Below are 17302 nucleotides of genomic sequence, written 5' to 3' on the forward strand. Positions count from 1 at the left end.
AAAGAAAAAAATGTAGGCCATTACCTGTTCTTTGAATTTAGTCAAATGTTTTGTATATCGTTCCTTCATATATCCAACACTTTATTCATTTCCTCTCATGTGAAATAAAGATATGAAACATCAGAGGGATGAAAGAAAAAAAAAATCTTATTTTAAATATACTGTAGATATCAATATGTCCTGCTGCTGTAGAAGGATGTGCTCAAAGCAACAATACTGCCATCTTGTGTAAATGAGAGAAACAACGACTAATTGTGCAACATAGTCATGTGATGCATGTGTGAGGTGTGCATGATGTTGTAAAGCATTTCACACCATGATTTAAGTTATGCAGGTGTTAAATCATACTAATATCTTAAACCTGAGGTGAGAGACATATTAAACATTAGCCTACTGTTTTACACATATTAAACATTATTTTTTTAATGGACCTAATGGGTGGAATATATAGCCTATTGCATTAGAATACGTTCTTACAATACCACGTGGACTGGAATATGCGGAGATTGCTTTGCGGGATCAATTAAGGGTTTTAGCAAATACACTGAAAAAAATATTCATTTAAATTAGTAATTGTTATTTATTTATTTATTTTAAGGTAAGTGGTTGCAATCAATTTAATTTAAAAAATAAACCTTATAAAGTTGCATAGTAAAAATAAAACATGCACCTATATAAAATCTATAAAATCTGTAAAGTTTTTTATTAATTGCAGCACTAATGATTTAACCTGACATTTTAAAATGCAGTTGGTTATATTTATTTCTTAAATATACTATAGCGTTGAGTGAGTGTGCGTGCGTGCGTGCGTGCGCGCCCATGTGTGTGTGCAAACAGAGTGTTAAAACCTACAATTCCTTTGTTATTTTTAATCTGAAAGATCTAGAGCAGAGTTTCTCAACCAGGGGTTCATAATGGAACATTTTTGCACATCATTACCATGTACTATTATTATTATTATGTATTATAATTTATTATTACTATTACTTATTCTAGTTTGATTAATCAAAGCTATATTAATATTTTAGTGACATATGGGACCATTTTTCTGTTCAGTATTAAAATGCATTACATTGTATCAATAGTTGAAGAGTTGCCAGAAGAACAGATTCTACATTGTGCTTTACTGATGTGATCAAAACCATTTAATCATTAAATCAGTTTGATCATGATGGGAATTAAATTTGAATTAAAAAAAAAAGTTTACCATACACTTCCAACATGCAAATGTGTACTTAATAACTAGTTGTAGTTCATTTCGGAAACACAATGATTCTGTCCTGCTGAAAAAACAAAACAAAAAAAAACAGCTAAAACCAGCCTAAACTGGCTGGCTGGTTTTAGCTGCTCAAATCTGGTCAGCAGACTGATTTTAGAGGGGTTTTGGCCACTTCCCAGCTAGCCAGGCTGGTCTTAGCTGTTTTTTTCAGCAGGGTGAGCTCGTCAAATGAGCATGAAGACCTCTTTTGGCCAACAGAGGGTGCCATAACTTGAGAAGTGTTACATCCTTTTGTTTGCCATTTAAAAACCTTACAAATTCGAATGAAATGTGCATACCTGAACTTAATGATAAACCTGTGTTTTTATTGTTTTGAGTTTAATCAACACACCTTTATGTTTGCTATGATAAAAAAAAAATAAACAAAGAGAGTGTTTCTTTAATAGACATAAAGACCAGCTTTATTTTGTCCCATTCCTCTATGACCTAAGAAAACTTCCATCCAGTGCCCCTGTAAGTTCATAGATTTAGGTGTGCAACTCATTACTAGTCAACACACATTTCTTGAAAATGTAAATGTCAGACAAACTGAGTGCTTTTTGATTCTGTTCTGCAAACAATTCGAAGAGTATAAGCACTAGTTTCCGCATAATAAATTACAAACATGATTTTTTACTCTTGGCTGATGCTTCCCATATAAAATTAATTTAAAACTACAACTAAATAAAAAATAATTCATTAGCATTATGTTTTTTTTAACGGCTGATTCCCAGTGCAATTGGAAATGTCTGATTCCTAACTGAATTCTAATCATAAACCAATAGTGTTACAAAACAATGTTGTGTTGTGCCTTCTTTTTGATGAACATGATTATTGGTGTATTGCAAATATAACACATTATTACCAATTCATATTATAGCTTACACAATTTTACCTCAACCTTCTCTGTACAGCCTTGTTTTACACACTCACAGTTTTCCATTTCTTTCAGAATACCAAGAAACTCCAAAATCCAGACCTAGAACTTTTTCTGTTATGTATATCTAAAGAATGAATTCAGACGTTTACCTTCAGGGAACTGCGAGTCATTGTTTTAGATGTGCAAACATGTTATGCAGTCAACAAACAATAAGCTATGGATTAACAGTGATAAAAATTAAAATGTAGACAGATTGTCTTGATTGCCACTATTACATGTTTTTGTAGTGTTTTTTTTTTTTTTTTTTGCACTTAAAAGACACTTAAAATATATAAGTGTCATGGTATTAATTACAGAATATCAGTCCAAGTTGCTCTTATTTTAAGGAAGATTGCGCGCACACAATACATTTGACCAAAAAAACAAAAAAAAGTTTGTTTGGTTTTGAATTATAAAACGGCCGATTTACTGTTTAAAGTGAAGACTTTAAACATGGTTGTTAAATCATAGTGGATCGTCTTTATAGATGAACTACACCTGTTACTCTGTTAGGACTGCTCTGTGATTAGAATTGACTGCAAAAATGACCAGAGTGAAGTTATCTATGAGAGGGGGGAGGGGGTGGGTGGGGTGAAGTGCATTTTTTTCCCCCAGACACCAATTGATTTGATATTTTTGTTATCTCATGGAAATAAACTCATACATCTTAAGTGTGGCTTAAGCATTATTGGGGTCACTCTATATGTGTGACAATTTAGTCTGTGATAAACAAATATGCAGAACGCCCTGAGATCAGCTCTGTAACAAATTGTTGCTTCAAATTCGTAATTTTATAAATCAAACAATGCATGATAAAGGATACGAGGTCCAAAGTGTTTATGTTGTTTTATTTACAGGGAACGATAAAATAAATTTCTGAAGCATAGTTTTGTTAATTTATGATTAGAAATGTGTAAAATGCATTTTGTTGTCATTAAATAATTGGAGAAAAGTTCCTACTTAGATGTAAAGGCCATCTTAAGATTGCAAACCTTTTACAGGTTGCTACTGTATACATGTTATCCCATCAAGCAAGAAACCCTTAGCTGGTTTTGAGTCAAATGTTTTTGGATAAAAGCGTAATTACATGTAGGTAGCGTCCTTTGTCAATGCCGTACTGAAAGTGTTTTTGTTCCAATGTAAAATCTCTGGCTTAAAGAGAAGAAAAGCACCCTCTGTTGTATCCGTTCACCAGATCGTAGGAGGCTGGAGGTGCGGAGCAGTCTGTGAAGAAGTTTGAAAAGGTAAGTGCACATGGCGAGCTCTGTTCCACAGGCACGCTGCCAGAAAGGTCTGTGTGGGTATAAAGATTTGGCTGTACCGGTACTGTCCTCATGTCTCCTGACTTTTTGGAGGTGCCGCTACAAGTGCCCCAAGGTTCAGTGTACAAGAACCCACCACTTACAAAATGGTGGGAGTCATATGGCTCGGGGCCCACGGTCACCTCCTGTTGAATCCTGATAGGTGCGGTGTGGAATAGTTCCTGCTCCGAGACCATGTTGCTGTAGTCGGGTCCAAGAAGCTCCAAGAACTCTGCTGCTTCCGGAGTCCCTCGCTCCAGGTCTTTGAGCGACATGCCAGAAGTAGATGTAATTCTGGAGCTGTTGGCCGGCTCCGTGAAAAAGGAAGGAGGAAGGTTTCGATGCCGCAGCGGGGGCTTCTTGGCCCTCTCTCCTCGTACATCCTTCGCTGAGTTGAAGAGGGCAGCCAGACTCTTGCTTTGCAGGCTGGCCTGCATCCCATCCTTCTTGGGTGGCGTTTTGCTGGAGAGGTTGCTTGTTGGGGTTTGGGGCGAGCCTTGCCTCTTACATGGCTCCGGAACCGGTGTGGTCCCTGGCGAGATGATTCCCGTGCACCTTTTAATCTGCTTCTGCAGGTACTTTCGGTGGTTGACTTTCCTCTTGGACTTGACAGGTTTGTCCAGTGCAAGTTTGATGTTGCTGGAAGCAGAGTCGATGAAGCTAAGCAGGTCTCTAGTGGTCTCCTTGAAGTCACCCCCGCAGTCCACCTCATCCAGGAGACCCCCTGCCAGACCCTTTTCCACCTCATAATCCATGACCGAGCCAGGAAAACAGAAGTTTAAGAACTGCGAGTTCATGATGGCAGCCTGAACAGCCATCTCTCTCTGCCACAAGCGCAACACCTTTGCGGTGAATATATGCAATTGTCTTCGAGAGACCCTAAAGCATGTTTCTTATCTGCATTTCCAGGGTGGTTTGCTAACCCTTGGTCCTGTGCAGGACACCCTTACAGTTCCTCTGCACTCTGCTGAAAGCTTGAATTTGGGGGAAGGGAGGATTATTTTAGGGGGCAGGGCCAATGATGTCAGGACATCAAAGGGGAGGGGCTGAGGGATTCGAGGACTTAACTGTTTGCTCACGCCTGACCACCTGCAACTAAGAGGGATTTGTCTGAGGCATCCCACAGAGTAAAAAGACAATAGCCTTGGGTTCATCTGTCCTGGTCAAGTCTTCTTGTATGTGTGTATATAGAATTGTTTTGCTATGAAATCTGAATTGCTTGTTAAATAAAAGATAAAGTTGTACTTATATTACTGTTATGTTATATTTGTTTAATTAAACATTTGACTCAAAATGTTAAAACATGAAGAAATAACAAATGTTTCCAGACACAACATTGTAATTTATACATTGTTCATGGTTAGCCTAAAGAGTGTATTCTACAAATACTTTAAGTAACTCAGAACCACCTGTGGAGATCTTTAAATGAAATATTATCTGGCATTAAACTTGATGGAAGTATTAAAAATATTTAGTTTTAAGCTGGATTGAATTATACTGGGCATTAGGCATTGTGTTATTTTATTCCCCTGAAGAATTCAAGTTTCATTGCAGTGTGATCTACATTTTAAATACTTGTCCACATGTCTCAAAAAAAAATCCACCTCTTGAATTTGTATGCATATATTGTACAAACTTGACCAAACCTTCACAACATGTGCATTAGGTCCTGAATTAAGGTGAATGCTTAATTGGAGATACATCCTTTGGGACAGGTTTTTCTACATGTTCTTCTAACTTCCTACAACTATCCCAATCTGTTCGCAGTGGAAGTTGATTTCTCGTGCATTCCCGCACCAGTGGGAATTTTAGCCTCTGCCTGACAACTATTATAGGCTGCCTTTGACATACAGCCCTACATGGTCTAAATAGCTTCTATTCTTCCTTGGGCAGTGAAAGGGATCTTTGTGCCAGAGATTCATTAAACTGCACCTCACAGCCCCTTCGTAAAATGAGGCTCAATAATGAACAGACGATTTAACTAGAAAAGCTGCCGGAGCTGTTAAATTAAAGGGGAATAAAGTGCAGTTCAAGCCCAGTGTGCCAGAAGAAATGTTGACCTTAAGAAATCCTGGGTATGAGCGAAATAGCCGCTGTAAACAAATTCAGCATTTGCAGGAAGTTTCTTGGCCAGCAGTGAATACTGAGGAGGGATCCAAGACTGGGACTTTCGTAGGGGTCCGATCGGATCCTGATTTCAGTGAAAGCGCTTAAAGGATATGGCTCTGGTTTGGAGCATGGTGAGCTTAAAAGAAAACACTTGAGGATGGAGGGAGTGTTTGAATATGGAGAGATTTCCATCATTTCAGTATAACAAGGATAATGCTTGATTTTGTGTTTATCTCAATACAACAGCCCAGAAACAAGGATTTTTGTTCATTTATAAAGAAAATGTTTGGCCCAAAGCTTTGAAATTTAAAAAAAATGATGAAACTATTCCATGTCAAAACCCCATGTATAGATTTTTCCTTATCTTTCTTTTGAGAGCTCACTAAGCAGACTAATGTTAAGTCAGTTAAGATGTCCTTAATCTGATCCGATTCCAATTCAGTCCACTAAACTGTACTTTCCCAGACATTAAACAGGTTTATAGCGGCCCTAACAATATTTCTTTTTTTATCACATTCATTGCACTTTGCATGTTGTGAAATCACGTGCCAATGGACAGTTTCTACCATAGCCTCTTTCACTCTGAAAGGTTTTCCCAGGGATTTTTTTTATTCCCACCCCATAAGTGCATTTTAAGGTGAGGCAGTGAATCATTTGGATGTTGGAAAGGGGAAAAAAGAAAAAGTCTAAGCGCTTTTGAGAGAGGGGGGCCATCGAGAGTGTTATTATCATGTAAATTGTGATGAAGAAAAGAGACAGTGAAACTGATAGCAGTGATCTAATTATCTGTAGCCCGGCTCAAGCCCTAGTCCTGAATGGGGGTCCCAGAGAAGCTGCCATGCTCTCACAATAAACTGGTCTACCACAATAGAAAAATAGCAACAGTGTAAAAACAGGCTTTTTTTTTTACAGGATTCCCCTCCATGTTTCCACAGTTAAGGCAATTTTAAATCACACTGATGTACATTTCCCTCAGCATAAAAGTGGCCAATATGATATTATTAATTAGAATTAGCATTAGCACAAAAAGACAGAGACCACATGTTGATGACCTGCTGTCATTGTTATGCTGAAAACATTATGAAAATTAAAAGCTATCACTTTTGTTATGAATATAAAATTTTGAAAAATGCTAAATAGCTGTATTTTTAACAATCATATATTTCCTAGACATGATTTCATAATGAGATTTCATTATTATTATTATTTACATTTTTATAAGCTTAAAACTTTAGTTAAAAACTAGTCCAGCTAGGAAGTCAGGTACCTGGGATAATATATTATAGGGTTTTTCTCTAGCAGACTGCCACTTTGAGCAGTCAGAATCAAGTACTCCAGAGAACTGAATTATTTCCACTTTATTAAGTTAAAACAAAGTCAGTCTGTACTTTGTACTAAAAAAAAAAGCAATATCTTCAGGACATAACATTAAACATCAAGTCCCTGGGGTATATACTCGGCCCTTTCATTTTCTTTTTCAACAAGCACCACCTCCCCTCTTTCTTCTGGAGCCTAATTTTGGCACAGTGACATCACCAGACTAATGGCTGATATTTTCTTCTCTTCCCGCACAGAGCTTTTGTACATGCTAGTCATTCACGTTTAAGGGCTTGACGCACTAATTCCGGAAACAAGTTTCTATGGCCACATAATGGCTGAGGGGATCAAAGAGGGTGAGGAGTAGAATACTGACACCAAAAAAAGAAAAAAGAATTGCGTGACATTAAAGAAAACAGACTGGGGGATTCCTAAACACTTGCAAAAGTGTAAGTTGAAAGTATATTTTAACACTTTATTTTTGCACATGAAATTATAAAAGGAGATTGCCAGTATCGGTGTAATCCAGAATATGTAGTAAATGTTTTTTTTGTATCATTTATACCTTGTGCTAGTACTGGTTTATCCAAACTATCCAAGATATGTGCATATAAATTAAGATTTTTTTAGTTAAGATTATGTAAATTAAGATATGTACATGTAGCCAAGATATAAGGAAAATATAATCCAGCTTTCTTGATCATTACACCAACTAATTTTTTTTACATTATTAAATGAAAGTCTTTGCTGAAATGGTATCAAAACTTTCTTTTTTTTTTAATCAACAAGGAAAAATATATTACATTAAACAATATCTAATTTAAATGAGATTTTAAAAATAGTTTTTCTTTTTATCATCTTAGACAACTTTAATTTGTCATTGTCTCCAAATACATATTTGCCTACAGCGTAAGATGATTTGGTCCTTGCATGAGTAGAAATTTAAATTTCCAGGAGAAAACACTTGTGGAAAACAAATTATAAAGAAGAAAAAGCAATCAACAAGGTCAAACTAAGTTGAACAAACTCAGCAGGGGGAAGAACAAATGAGATGGCCGAGGGAACATCATTCATCTTTCCGCTTTCGATTCACGTCCATGGAAAGCTGCTTAAGCAAACGTACCATTGAAAGTGAGTATTGTTTGGTTAGCGTTACACACAGAGCACCCCGCCCTCCACCCAGGGAATTTACAAACTCAGCACCCATGCTTTTTTATACCCCATTTTCCTTGGACTCCCTGCCCCCCAGAGACCCTTTCCATGCTCTCCGGAACAGCAATGGGTTACACACACACACACACACACACACACATCTTTTCCCATTGGTGTGTGGTCCCAGTGTAACCATCAACACATGCAGCACTAAAGACTCTCAGTCAGCGAAATACTACTAACATATTTGATTGATGAAACTGTCAGGTGAGAAGAAAGGATGTTAAATTAATGGCAACAACATGGTCCTGAGAAATGTCCAATAGTGTTGAAACCCCCCACCAATTACCCTTGATGTCTGTCTGCATTTGTACGTTGGAATTAATCAGAAGCTATTCAGAATGGAAACTAAAGATGTTGTTTCAACGTTGAGAAAACTTGTAATTGTATGAATGCAGCAATTGTAATCTATATAAGCATTTACTGGGACTGAGGTTACTTTTCCTGAAACATACTAAGTACTCAGCCAATGCATCGCAAGCACAAATACTCACGTTGCTTTCCAAACTAATCCATAGATGGGAAAATTTAGTTGAAATATTCCACTTTTGACAAAGTATCCAGTCAGCTTGGGACACTTTTCACTTTACATGTCAGATGTCCAAACCCTTGTGTTATGGACCTTATTCGTAAATCACAAACACAAGGAAAACCGTATTTTTGTGTTACTGTGGCAATAACAAACATCAGTACTCAAGGGGGTCAGACAACATGTATACACTAGAGTACTGTGTTGCAGAGCTGGTACAAATGTATTTGCACCTCTATAATCGCTTGCGTGCATGCTTTAGATAGAGTCAACATGAAATCAAAATTGAGAATTATATATTTTATGTAATATTGTAGTACTTATTATAAATTCATTTATAATTCATGCATAATCATTAATTATGAGGGAGAGATAATGACCCAATCAATTCCTGATGGTCAAAATCAAGTCCTGCCCCAAGATGTTTTCTTGTTTGAGAAATCATTTCACTTGGATATAACTCATAATATAGAGAGAGAGCGAGAGAGCGAGAGAGAGAGAGAGAGAGAGAGAGAGAGCGAGAGAGAGAGAGAGAAACATTTGGCTGCAATTTCTGGTTAATGATAACTTTAAAAGTTCAGAAATGGCTTTGAATTCCTGTTACTGAGATAATCACATCACATATTAAACATATTACACCCATGTAAACGCAATTGTAATGTTCAAAATCAGTATACTGTTGCTAAGCTAACTTCTTTTTGTCCATAAACGAAGAATTAATTACTTTGTGCTGTTAGTATATCAAGGCCTTAATAGATTCAGGATTAAAATTCTTTCTCCTAACTCAGCATAATATAACAATACAACAAGCCGTAGAATCCCCCAAAAAGTGTAAATACTGGCTTTGTAGCACTATCAAAACTTTGGTAACACTTTAGAATAGGGAACACTTATTCACTATTAATGACTTTTCCCTCAATAAATAATAATAAATAAACAATAAATAAATCCCTAATTTGCTGCTTATTAATGACAGTGGTTCAGTCAATGGTGTAAGTTTGGGGCAGGACTATCTATTTAACTGACCAATGGCAGATGAGAGGAGTTTTCGAGAAATATGTTTGAAAACAATCACTCTTTTTGCAAATTCTTTTCTATAACAATAGCAGCACAGAAATAATACACTTTACCTTTAAAGATACTTTCAGACTACATGGAAAATAACCAGAAAACAGGAAATGAACACAAAACACTGAAATGATCATATTTCAGGGAACAACAAAGTGAAAATCATCATCCATCATCTCACACTCATCTATTCCTCCTCCTGACCTTCCCCAACCCCGCAAAACAACCTGCTCTGCAGTCTGGCTGTGATATTAATAATAATATTAGCAGGAGGCAGCTCAGCGCAGAGCAGATGATGTCTACGTACCGCAATTTGGAGAAGCAGGAGCTGCCAGTAAGTGAATGCAGGCCTGGTGAAGTCCTGCAGGTCCCCGCATGGGGCACAATCTCTGTGTTTTACACCATGTGCCTCCGGCTAGCTACTTTATTGCTCGTTGTCTGTCTTTAGGTTTTCATTAAATCACACTGGAACAGCAATGGAGGAGTAACAGGAAATGGGACATGTACAGTTAACTTCCATTCATGTGCATTTATTCTGTTATTCATGCATCATTTCCATTTAAAAAAAATAGTGCAAAATGAAGAAAATAAAAATAGTACGACCAGAAGTGTGCACAGTTTGTTCAGAAAACAGAAGACTTGCAGTGATTATGTATAGACAATGAAAATAAGACTAATCACTGATAGTAGATCCAGCTAATTTCAGGGGACTATTTCAAAATGGTTGAGTTCTAAATAGTAGAAATTATTACTAAAATGTGTTTCAATTGAATAAAAGGAATAGTAAAAAAAAAAAAATCTACTTTGAAAAAAACTGAAAACATTTCAAAACAATAAATTTGCTTTCACCGCTTTGCTGTGGTTTTCAAATGCTAAGTTTGGTTCTTGCACGTCTAGTAACAAATCACAACACATAACATTAGAAAAATGCAGAACTGCAAATATGGTACATGAGTCATATGGACTTTTTTCATGGAAAAAAAAATAATAATAAGAGTTTAAAAGGAAATTAGGATAAATAAATGAGAGAATTTAAATTCCTGGTGAAATATCCAATTGAAATAGTTAAAAACCACAGCTGTGAACGTTTGATTTGTATAGCTAAAATTAAACATTGAGACTTTGGCAAAGGACACTTCCCCTGAGTGGTTTTGCATTTGATGTTTTCTGACACTTTCAGTTCCTCAATTTTCTCCGAAAAACCTACTATACATTCTTGTTTTGCAGCAAAAAAAAAAATCAACAACATTATGATCAACCATGACCCCAAAAAGAACTTCCCATCCACTCACCAATAAAAACTATTTTTTCAGTTAAGTACCAAGGAAGAAACTACTAACTTTAGCACAAAGCAAACAGAAATATCCATGTTGTGTTTCTTACTGTCTTTCTTTCATTTCAGTGATCTTGATTCCATATCACTGGGTAGTTGCTGCCTGTTTGATCCACTGCTTGAAGTAGCGTACTTCTAGCGCCCGTGTTTTGATAACCGACTCTGGGTCAAACTCGCTGTTGTAGCGCAGATCGAGGTGGTGAGCACCTCCATCGATCATAATGGCAACCAGAGATTCTGAAAGACTTCTGGTCACTCCACCGCTCATCCATGGATCAAGATTTCCATTACTGAAAAAAGAAGACATCTTTAGGTCTCATAGTATCACCAAATATAGCATATATACCCCAACTAGAATATATCAATGAAATGTTTCAATTATAGTATAAAAATCTTTGTTAGCTCTGTTCTAAAACCTAGTCAGCTGAAAGCTCTAAAATACCTTCTGATGCACAACTTTTGGGGCAGCATCTCATGTAGGCTTTAATGAGAAGGCCATGCCAGAATGTGTATTGCAGCAAGATACAAAAACAAGTTTTATATAAAAACAAGAGGTCCTACCTGAAGATGATGTTGCTGTGAGCACTTATGTTTCTCCCACCGTACACAATTTCTGCCCAGTCTTCCCGTGGCCGCACTCCAAACTGATTGTAGCACTCGTCGGAGAAGGCCTGGAAGTTCCATGGCTGTGGCTCAAACATGTCAGCGACACCGTCTGTGCACATTGGCATTAGCATCTCTGTACAGCTCTGCAAATATTACACCACATCATAAGGTGTTCAACAACATGATAGCAATACCCACAAAGTAGTTTTTTAGCCTTCTAACATAAATAATAATACACAGAATATGACATAAAAGCACCACAAAGGTATCATAAAGTTGTCCTACAATAGCTTTGTGAGAAAAACAGACCAAGTGTGACCTAACAGACCAAAGACCTTCAAGCAATTTTCTGTCAATAACAATTTCAATTTTGGTCTGTTCTTAATTCATAGCTACGGTGGCCCAGTAGTGCACAACACAACAAAATCTCCATAACACAACAGAAGCAAGCCGCGACAATGCACAAAACAACAAAATTAGCACAACACAATGAAATTAGTCCTATGCGTTGTGTTGTGGAGATTTCGTTGTGTCGTGCACTACTGGGCCAATTTGACAGTTTGGAATACAGCGCAAAAAAACTTTCATAGTGCTTTTTGTCATTTTTGGAGTTCCACTGCTTCCTTCCATAATTAATTTCAATGTATGGAAAAGAACAACATCACAATTCTTCAACATCATGTAAATATAAAACAGAATGCAATGACCAATGTTAATAAATGTGGCCATACTGTACCAAGTCAAGTCATTTTACCTGGTAGAACCAACCAAGGAAACCCAGATTCCCAGTAGCGGTTTGTGAGGTGTTGAGACAGACTGCATCTCCCGTGTAATTGTAGTACACCCTTACGGCTTGAGAGATACCATTCAACAGCTGTTTGTCTGATACACCGGTATTAAAATTAAGATTTTTGCAGACCACCTGAGAATCAGAAAAACACATGTAAATCACAGAGCAAACAGCTGGCTTTATGTTCAGAGAGATGACAACTGCTTTATTGCATAACAAAGGCACAAATTACGATTTCGATCTGCAAACAAGCAAAGCTTTATCTGTATAAAGATGTTCCATATGTTCCAGTTCTTTCAATACAATCTTGCTGTGAAAATCCCCCATGCAGCTTTTTTTTGTAGAATCGTCTGATTTGCATGTGAAATTGAGTGGAATGGAATTCTGCTGGAGTAGAATTTATCACCGTCAAGTTGGAACAAAGAATGTTTCAAAGACAAAGAAAGAAACCTTGACAAACATATCAAGCTATGCAGTTATCTATGGAAAATGGCTCCACATAAATTGGATTGGACATCAGTCATACAGTAATGCAAGTATTTGTTGCAATGTCGGTACTGCCACAAGGGGCACTGTAGAGAGAATTAATGTTGGCATGGAATGAAATTTATCTAATTGGTAATTACACGTCACAGAAAATTTTCTAGTTTGAAAACCGTTCACATTCATTTTTGAGTGCAACGCCAACACCTCAAAATCCAATCAAACAATGGATAGAACCAAATCACCGAACCTACATTTTTTCTTCTTTTTCAACAATCCATTACACTCAGATGTTCGTCACAATACAAAATAAAAGATTTGTCGCTACTTTCGTTTCATCGGGACTTCAAAGCAAACTGTCTCAACTACTGAGATGGTAAATAATTTTTATGTTTGCTAAATTATATAATTAAGATAGCTTGTTGGCTTAAACCTTCTAAGGTAACTCGCCAAATGAAGTACTGTTCGCTAATTGTTCACGTCTGCATTTCCATAATTGCACGTAAAAAAAAATTCGGTCACATTTTATTTTAAGGTTGTAATGATGGCGCTGAGGCAGAGTTAGAATCCATTAAAAGAAGTTTATTAAAAGGGGTTTCAACAAACAGAAACGTGAAGTCAGGTAAGAGGTCTATACCAGTATCACAGTTGAGTCCGTTGATACACACAGGGGCAAGCAAAGAGTTCGTACACAAACATCAGTCCAAACGAGCAAACAAGGCAGAGGGGCAAATCCAGGAAATCAGAGTCAAGGTCAACAGGCAGAGTTATACACAGCAAGGCAATGAGAAGGACAATGGTAAACGCTTGGTAAGGCAGGTAAACTGGCAATACTTCGCAGTTTGACATGTGCTCAGTCTCTGGATTATAAAGCAACAAACAGGAAGTGGCAGTAGAGGAAGCAGAGGGAGTGGCAAGCAGTCAGTACTCGGGTGAGAGCTCCCTCTGCTGGTTTGGTGTTACAAAGGTCCAATTCTCACTATTAACAAACCATTAACTACAACCTTTGCCTCAATAAACTTGCAATTTGCTGCTTATTAATAATTAGTATGGTAGTAGTTAAGTTTAGGTATTGGGTAGGATTAGGGATGTAGAATATGGTCATGCACAATATGTGCTTTATAAGTACTAATACACAGCCAATGTGTTAATAATAGCCATGCTAATACGCAACAAGTGAATAGCAAGAATTGGTCCATATACTAGGGTGTTCCCAAAAATTCTGGTCATAGAGATGTTGCTTGGTGAACCTGTTTTTGCCAAGATGAAGTTTGAAATTTGCACTTCTAGCATACCTTTGGTACAGCCAATGTTTGCTTGTCAGAATACTCAAACTAACAATAAGCGCTATAGTGTTGACTTGAGGTGCGAACACATTAGCAATTTATTTACGAAATTTCACAGTCACTGTAGTCCGTTCTCAATAGTGTGTAATAAGCTTTTCATTGGTAAACGAACAAAATCCCTTGTACAACCTCTTGAATCCTTTGCGAAATTTTCAACAATATGGACACCTTAAAGACAATTTTCATTGAAAAACACGTTCTGATGTGGCCAGCATTAATTAATCTCTTAATGCTTATTCAGGAGAAAGCAAGTGTGTGATTTTAGTGTGAGGTATTTATGTGAAACTCCCAGCAATTCCTACTTCAAAATAATTTCGCCATGCGACGGTAAAAGTGGCCACAATTTTCCTCATAGTTTTCACTACTCGTTAAACTGGGAGAGTAGAATTTATTTTAACACCGCAACACACATTACCCATAATGGGATGATATCTGTCATGTCTGACTTTGAGTGGGTTTGAGAAGGTTGTTGTTAACCTTTTCTTCTGAGATGGTGGTCTGCGCGTGAGATAAGCCAGCAGAGGCTGTCCAAGGCACCTTCTCTCTACTTTTCAGATGGGATTAGGTTTATATATTCATCTCCAGCAAACAGATTTCCCACTCCTAAGCCTTCAATACCCCATTCTCTCAGTCACTCACATAATCACATTAGCTTTGTCATTAAAAAGCCTCCTCTTTGCACCCGCTGCCTAAACTGCTTTAACCACCTATAGGGGTTGCATACATTATAAGATTTAAGGGGGGAAAAGAAAACTACTCAAGAGTGAACCATCTGAGCTTTTGCAATGTCTGCAAAGTCTGCATATTCATATGTGCTAGAAATAATATACAGTTACCAACAAAAAAAGAAGTTAATGTACCTAAAAGCTTCTAAATAAAATAACAAAATGATTAAACAATTAAATAAAATTATCAAAAATAAAGCTTTTTTTATTCAAATTTCATACTGACAACTCTATCTCTGTTCCAAAACCTAATAAGGATGTAAAATGTGTTGCACATGGCAATACAGATTAATTTTAAAATGTTCTCTAGGTCGGCAGTGCACTAGCTTTAGGAGAAGAGCTTATATTACTTTCTTGTCATGCACACTAGGGCTCTTCATATTCATTTTCCTTTGCTTTGTCAGATAGATTCAATGAATGAAAATACAGATGCCTCAGGAGTCCTGACAATAAACATGTTTTCTGTCCACGCCACTCTCTAACCAAAACCGAACAAAAACCTGAACAAAAGCTCAATTCTGAGGGTGAAAGAAAACAGAAGCTTTATGAATATGAATGAGGCTATTTGCATACTGATGTAAATGGGTACAACAACTGACTTATTATCAGAGGTGAGTCAGCATTAATGAGGAAATCGTTCAGCGAGCATGATTCATTCCGACTAGCTGTGAAATCCAACTGCTAAAGTAGAATTTTATTGTTAATGACTTTTGTTGTGTTTTACTCATTCATTATTCTTGTAAAATGTGTCATGCTTCATTCCAGACTATGTAATATTTTCTTCTTCATTTTTACAACTTCATAGTCACAATTTACAGAAAAACCATGCCATTTATGTACAAATGATAGGAAAAGGTCAGCTCTAGTGTTCTGAAATAAATACATAAATACATAAATAAATCAATAATTCAAGTATCATGTAAACACTGTACCATGGTATATGAATTTGGTAATAATTCTTCAACATGATATATTTTAAATTACATTTGTACTTTTATGCACCTGGCAGACATTTCCATCAGTGCTTTCAGGGTATGAACTTTATAAGAAGGTGTGTGCCACAGTATGTTCTGTAAAGGAAAGCTTGGAAGTGAACTTATCGTACCTTAACAGGCCAGGCTGGAAGTGGTTGGAGGAAGTTAGCTTCATATGGATAATCCACCATGGCCAAGTTCACCCAGGTTTCCTGCAGCCAAGCCTTGAAGCCATACACTTCGTCTGGAGTCTTTAAAGGATTACACAGTCCAAACTCCTGAGACAGCCACTGCAGACCCTCACCTATAAAAGAAAAGCTGATCAAATGAGTCCAAGAAAACCCATAAGCTTCAAAAAGAGAGTTGGTACAAAACCATGAAGAGTCACAAATGAACATGGCTTTAAAACAACTAGAACAAAATCCTTCAACAATCAGTGTTGGCTAGTAAAGGCGTACAGATGATCTGGACTACATAATAAACTGATCAAAATCAGGCAAAACAAAAAACAAGTCCATGGAATGTATATACACAATTAGATTACAGTGATTTTTGTATTTATTTATTTATTAAATTACAGACTGATAACCTATTTGTTGTTTAAGAACTATTTCCCTTTTTTTCTCATTCCATTCAGGTTTTTCTTGTTTAAAAAAAAAAATTACTAGACAATATGTAATCATATTACGTTTCCTAAATATGAAATAAAAGATTATATTATTGATTCTCGTTTTAATTATACCTTTTGTAATCAGTACCGCATCTTCCAAACATTATCAACAATATTATCTACACATGGCATGATCACAAAAAAATATTTTTAACAAGGGGCAAAGCAGCATAGCAATCGCATTCACCAACCTGTTGCTGAGACCCTGTCAATAGCCGCCCATGACCTCCTGATGTTGCTGCTACAGTTGGTGCCACTGATGGTGAAGTCATTGGTGACCACTTTGTAAAACTCTCCACACGGCACAATGAACTGCCAAATGGGAGCGGATGCAGCAAGAGCACTGAAAACACCAGTCACACTCACTGATCATTCCATTTCACAGTAGAAAAATCCACTCATAATCATGAACTTCTCTGCTGCATTACATCCCCTTCCTTAATTAAACACATGGTTACACATTACGGTTATGCATTTTACTATTCCAGAACCCCATGGCACTCTAAACATAAGATATTATTCAGTTTCTAGGAATCTTACTCCATTAATGCATATGTATGCTGTACTTATGCATTTTTAATAGACTAATATTTCACATTTAGATATAAACTACACTAGCTGTGACCTTTAAGCACTTATTAAATGTTTGCAATATTATCTTG

The 17302-nt window shown here is 36.8% G+C and overlaps 2 protein-coding genes across 4 annotated transcripts in view; both read right to left on the minus strand.

The window, feature by feature from the left end:
- The window catches only part of LOC306854117 (lysosomal Pro-X carboxypeptidase-like), a 30566-nt gene that overhangs the window by 3035 nt on the left and 10229 nt on the right, over nucleotides 1-17302 (minus strand). For 2 of the 3 annotated variants that reach the window (XM_079391948.1, XM_079391949.1), the window contains 5 exons: nucleotides 16832-16983; nucleotides 16102-16274; nucleotides 12407-12574; nucleotides 11608-11795; nucleotides 10219-11336 (listed from right to left, as the gene is read on the minus strand). In XM_079391948.1, the coding sequence (XP_079248074.1) occupies nucleotides 11132-11336; nucleotides 11608-11795; nucleotides 12407-12574; nucleotides 16102-16274; nucleotides 16832-16983 (886 nt within the window). In that variant the 3' untranslated portion in view covers nucleotides 10219-11131. Of the gene's footprint in view, nucleotides 1-10020; nucleotides 10179-10218; nucleotides 11337-11607; nucleotides 11796-12406; nucleotides 12575-16101; nucleotides 16275-16831; nucleotides 16984-17302 lie in introns of those variants that run through there. The other variant, XR_013782802.1, reaches the window with a different exon arrangement.
- Nucleotides 3015-4447, minus strand: LOC306854503 (protein FAM181B-like). Its single transcript, XM_079392595.1, has one exon. It carries the CDS (start codon nucleotides 4294-4296, stop codon nucleotides 3331-3333), a length of 966 nt encoding a protein of 321 aa, XP_079248721.1. The 5' UTR covers nucleotides 4297-4447; the 3' UTR covers nucleotides 3015-3330.

Source organism: Barbus barbus (genome assembly GCF_936440315.1).
Source record: "Barbus barbus genome assembly, chromosome: 34".
Lineage (NCBI taxonomy): Eukaryota > Metazoa > Chordata > Actinopteri > Cypriniformes > Cyprinidae > Barbus > Barbus barbus.

Excerpts from the sequence above, each read along its gene's own strand:
- LOC306854503 (XM_079392595.1), bottom strand. The coding sequence starts at position 4,296 with ATGGCTGTTCAGGCTGCCATCATGAACTCGCAGTTCTTAAACTTCTGT.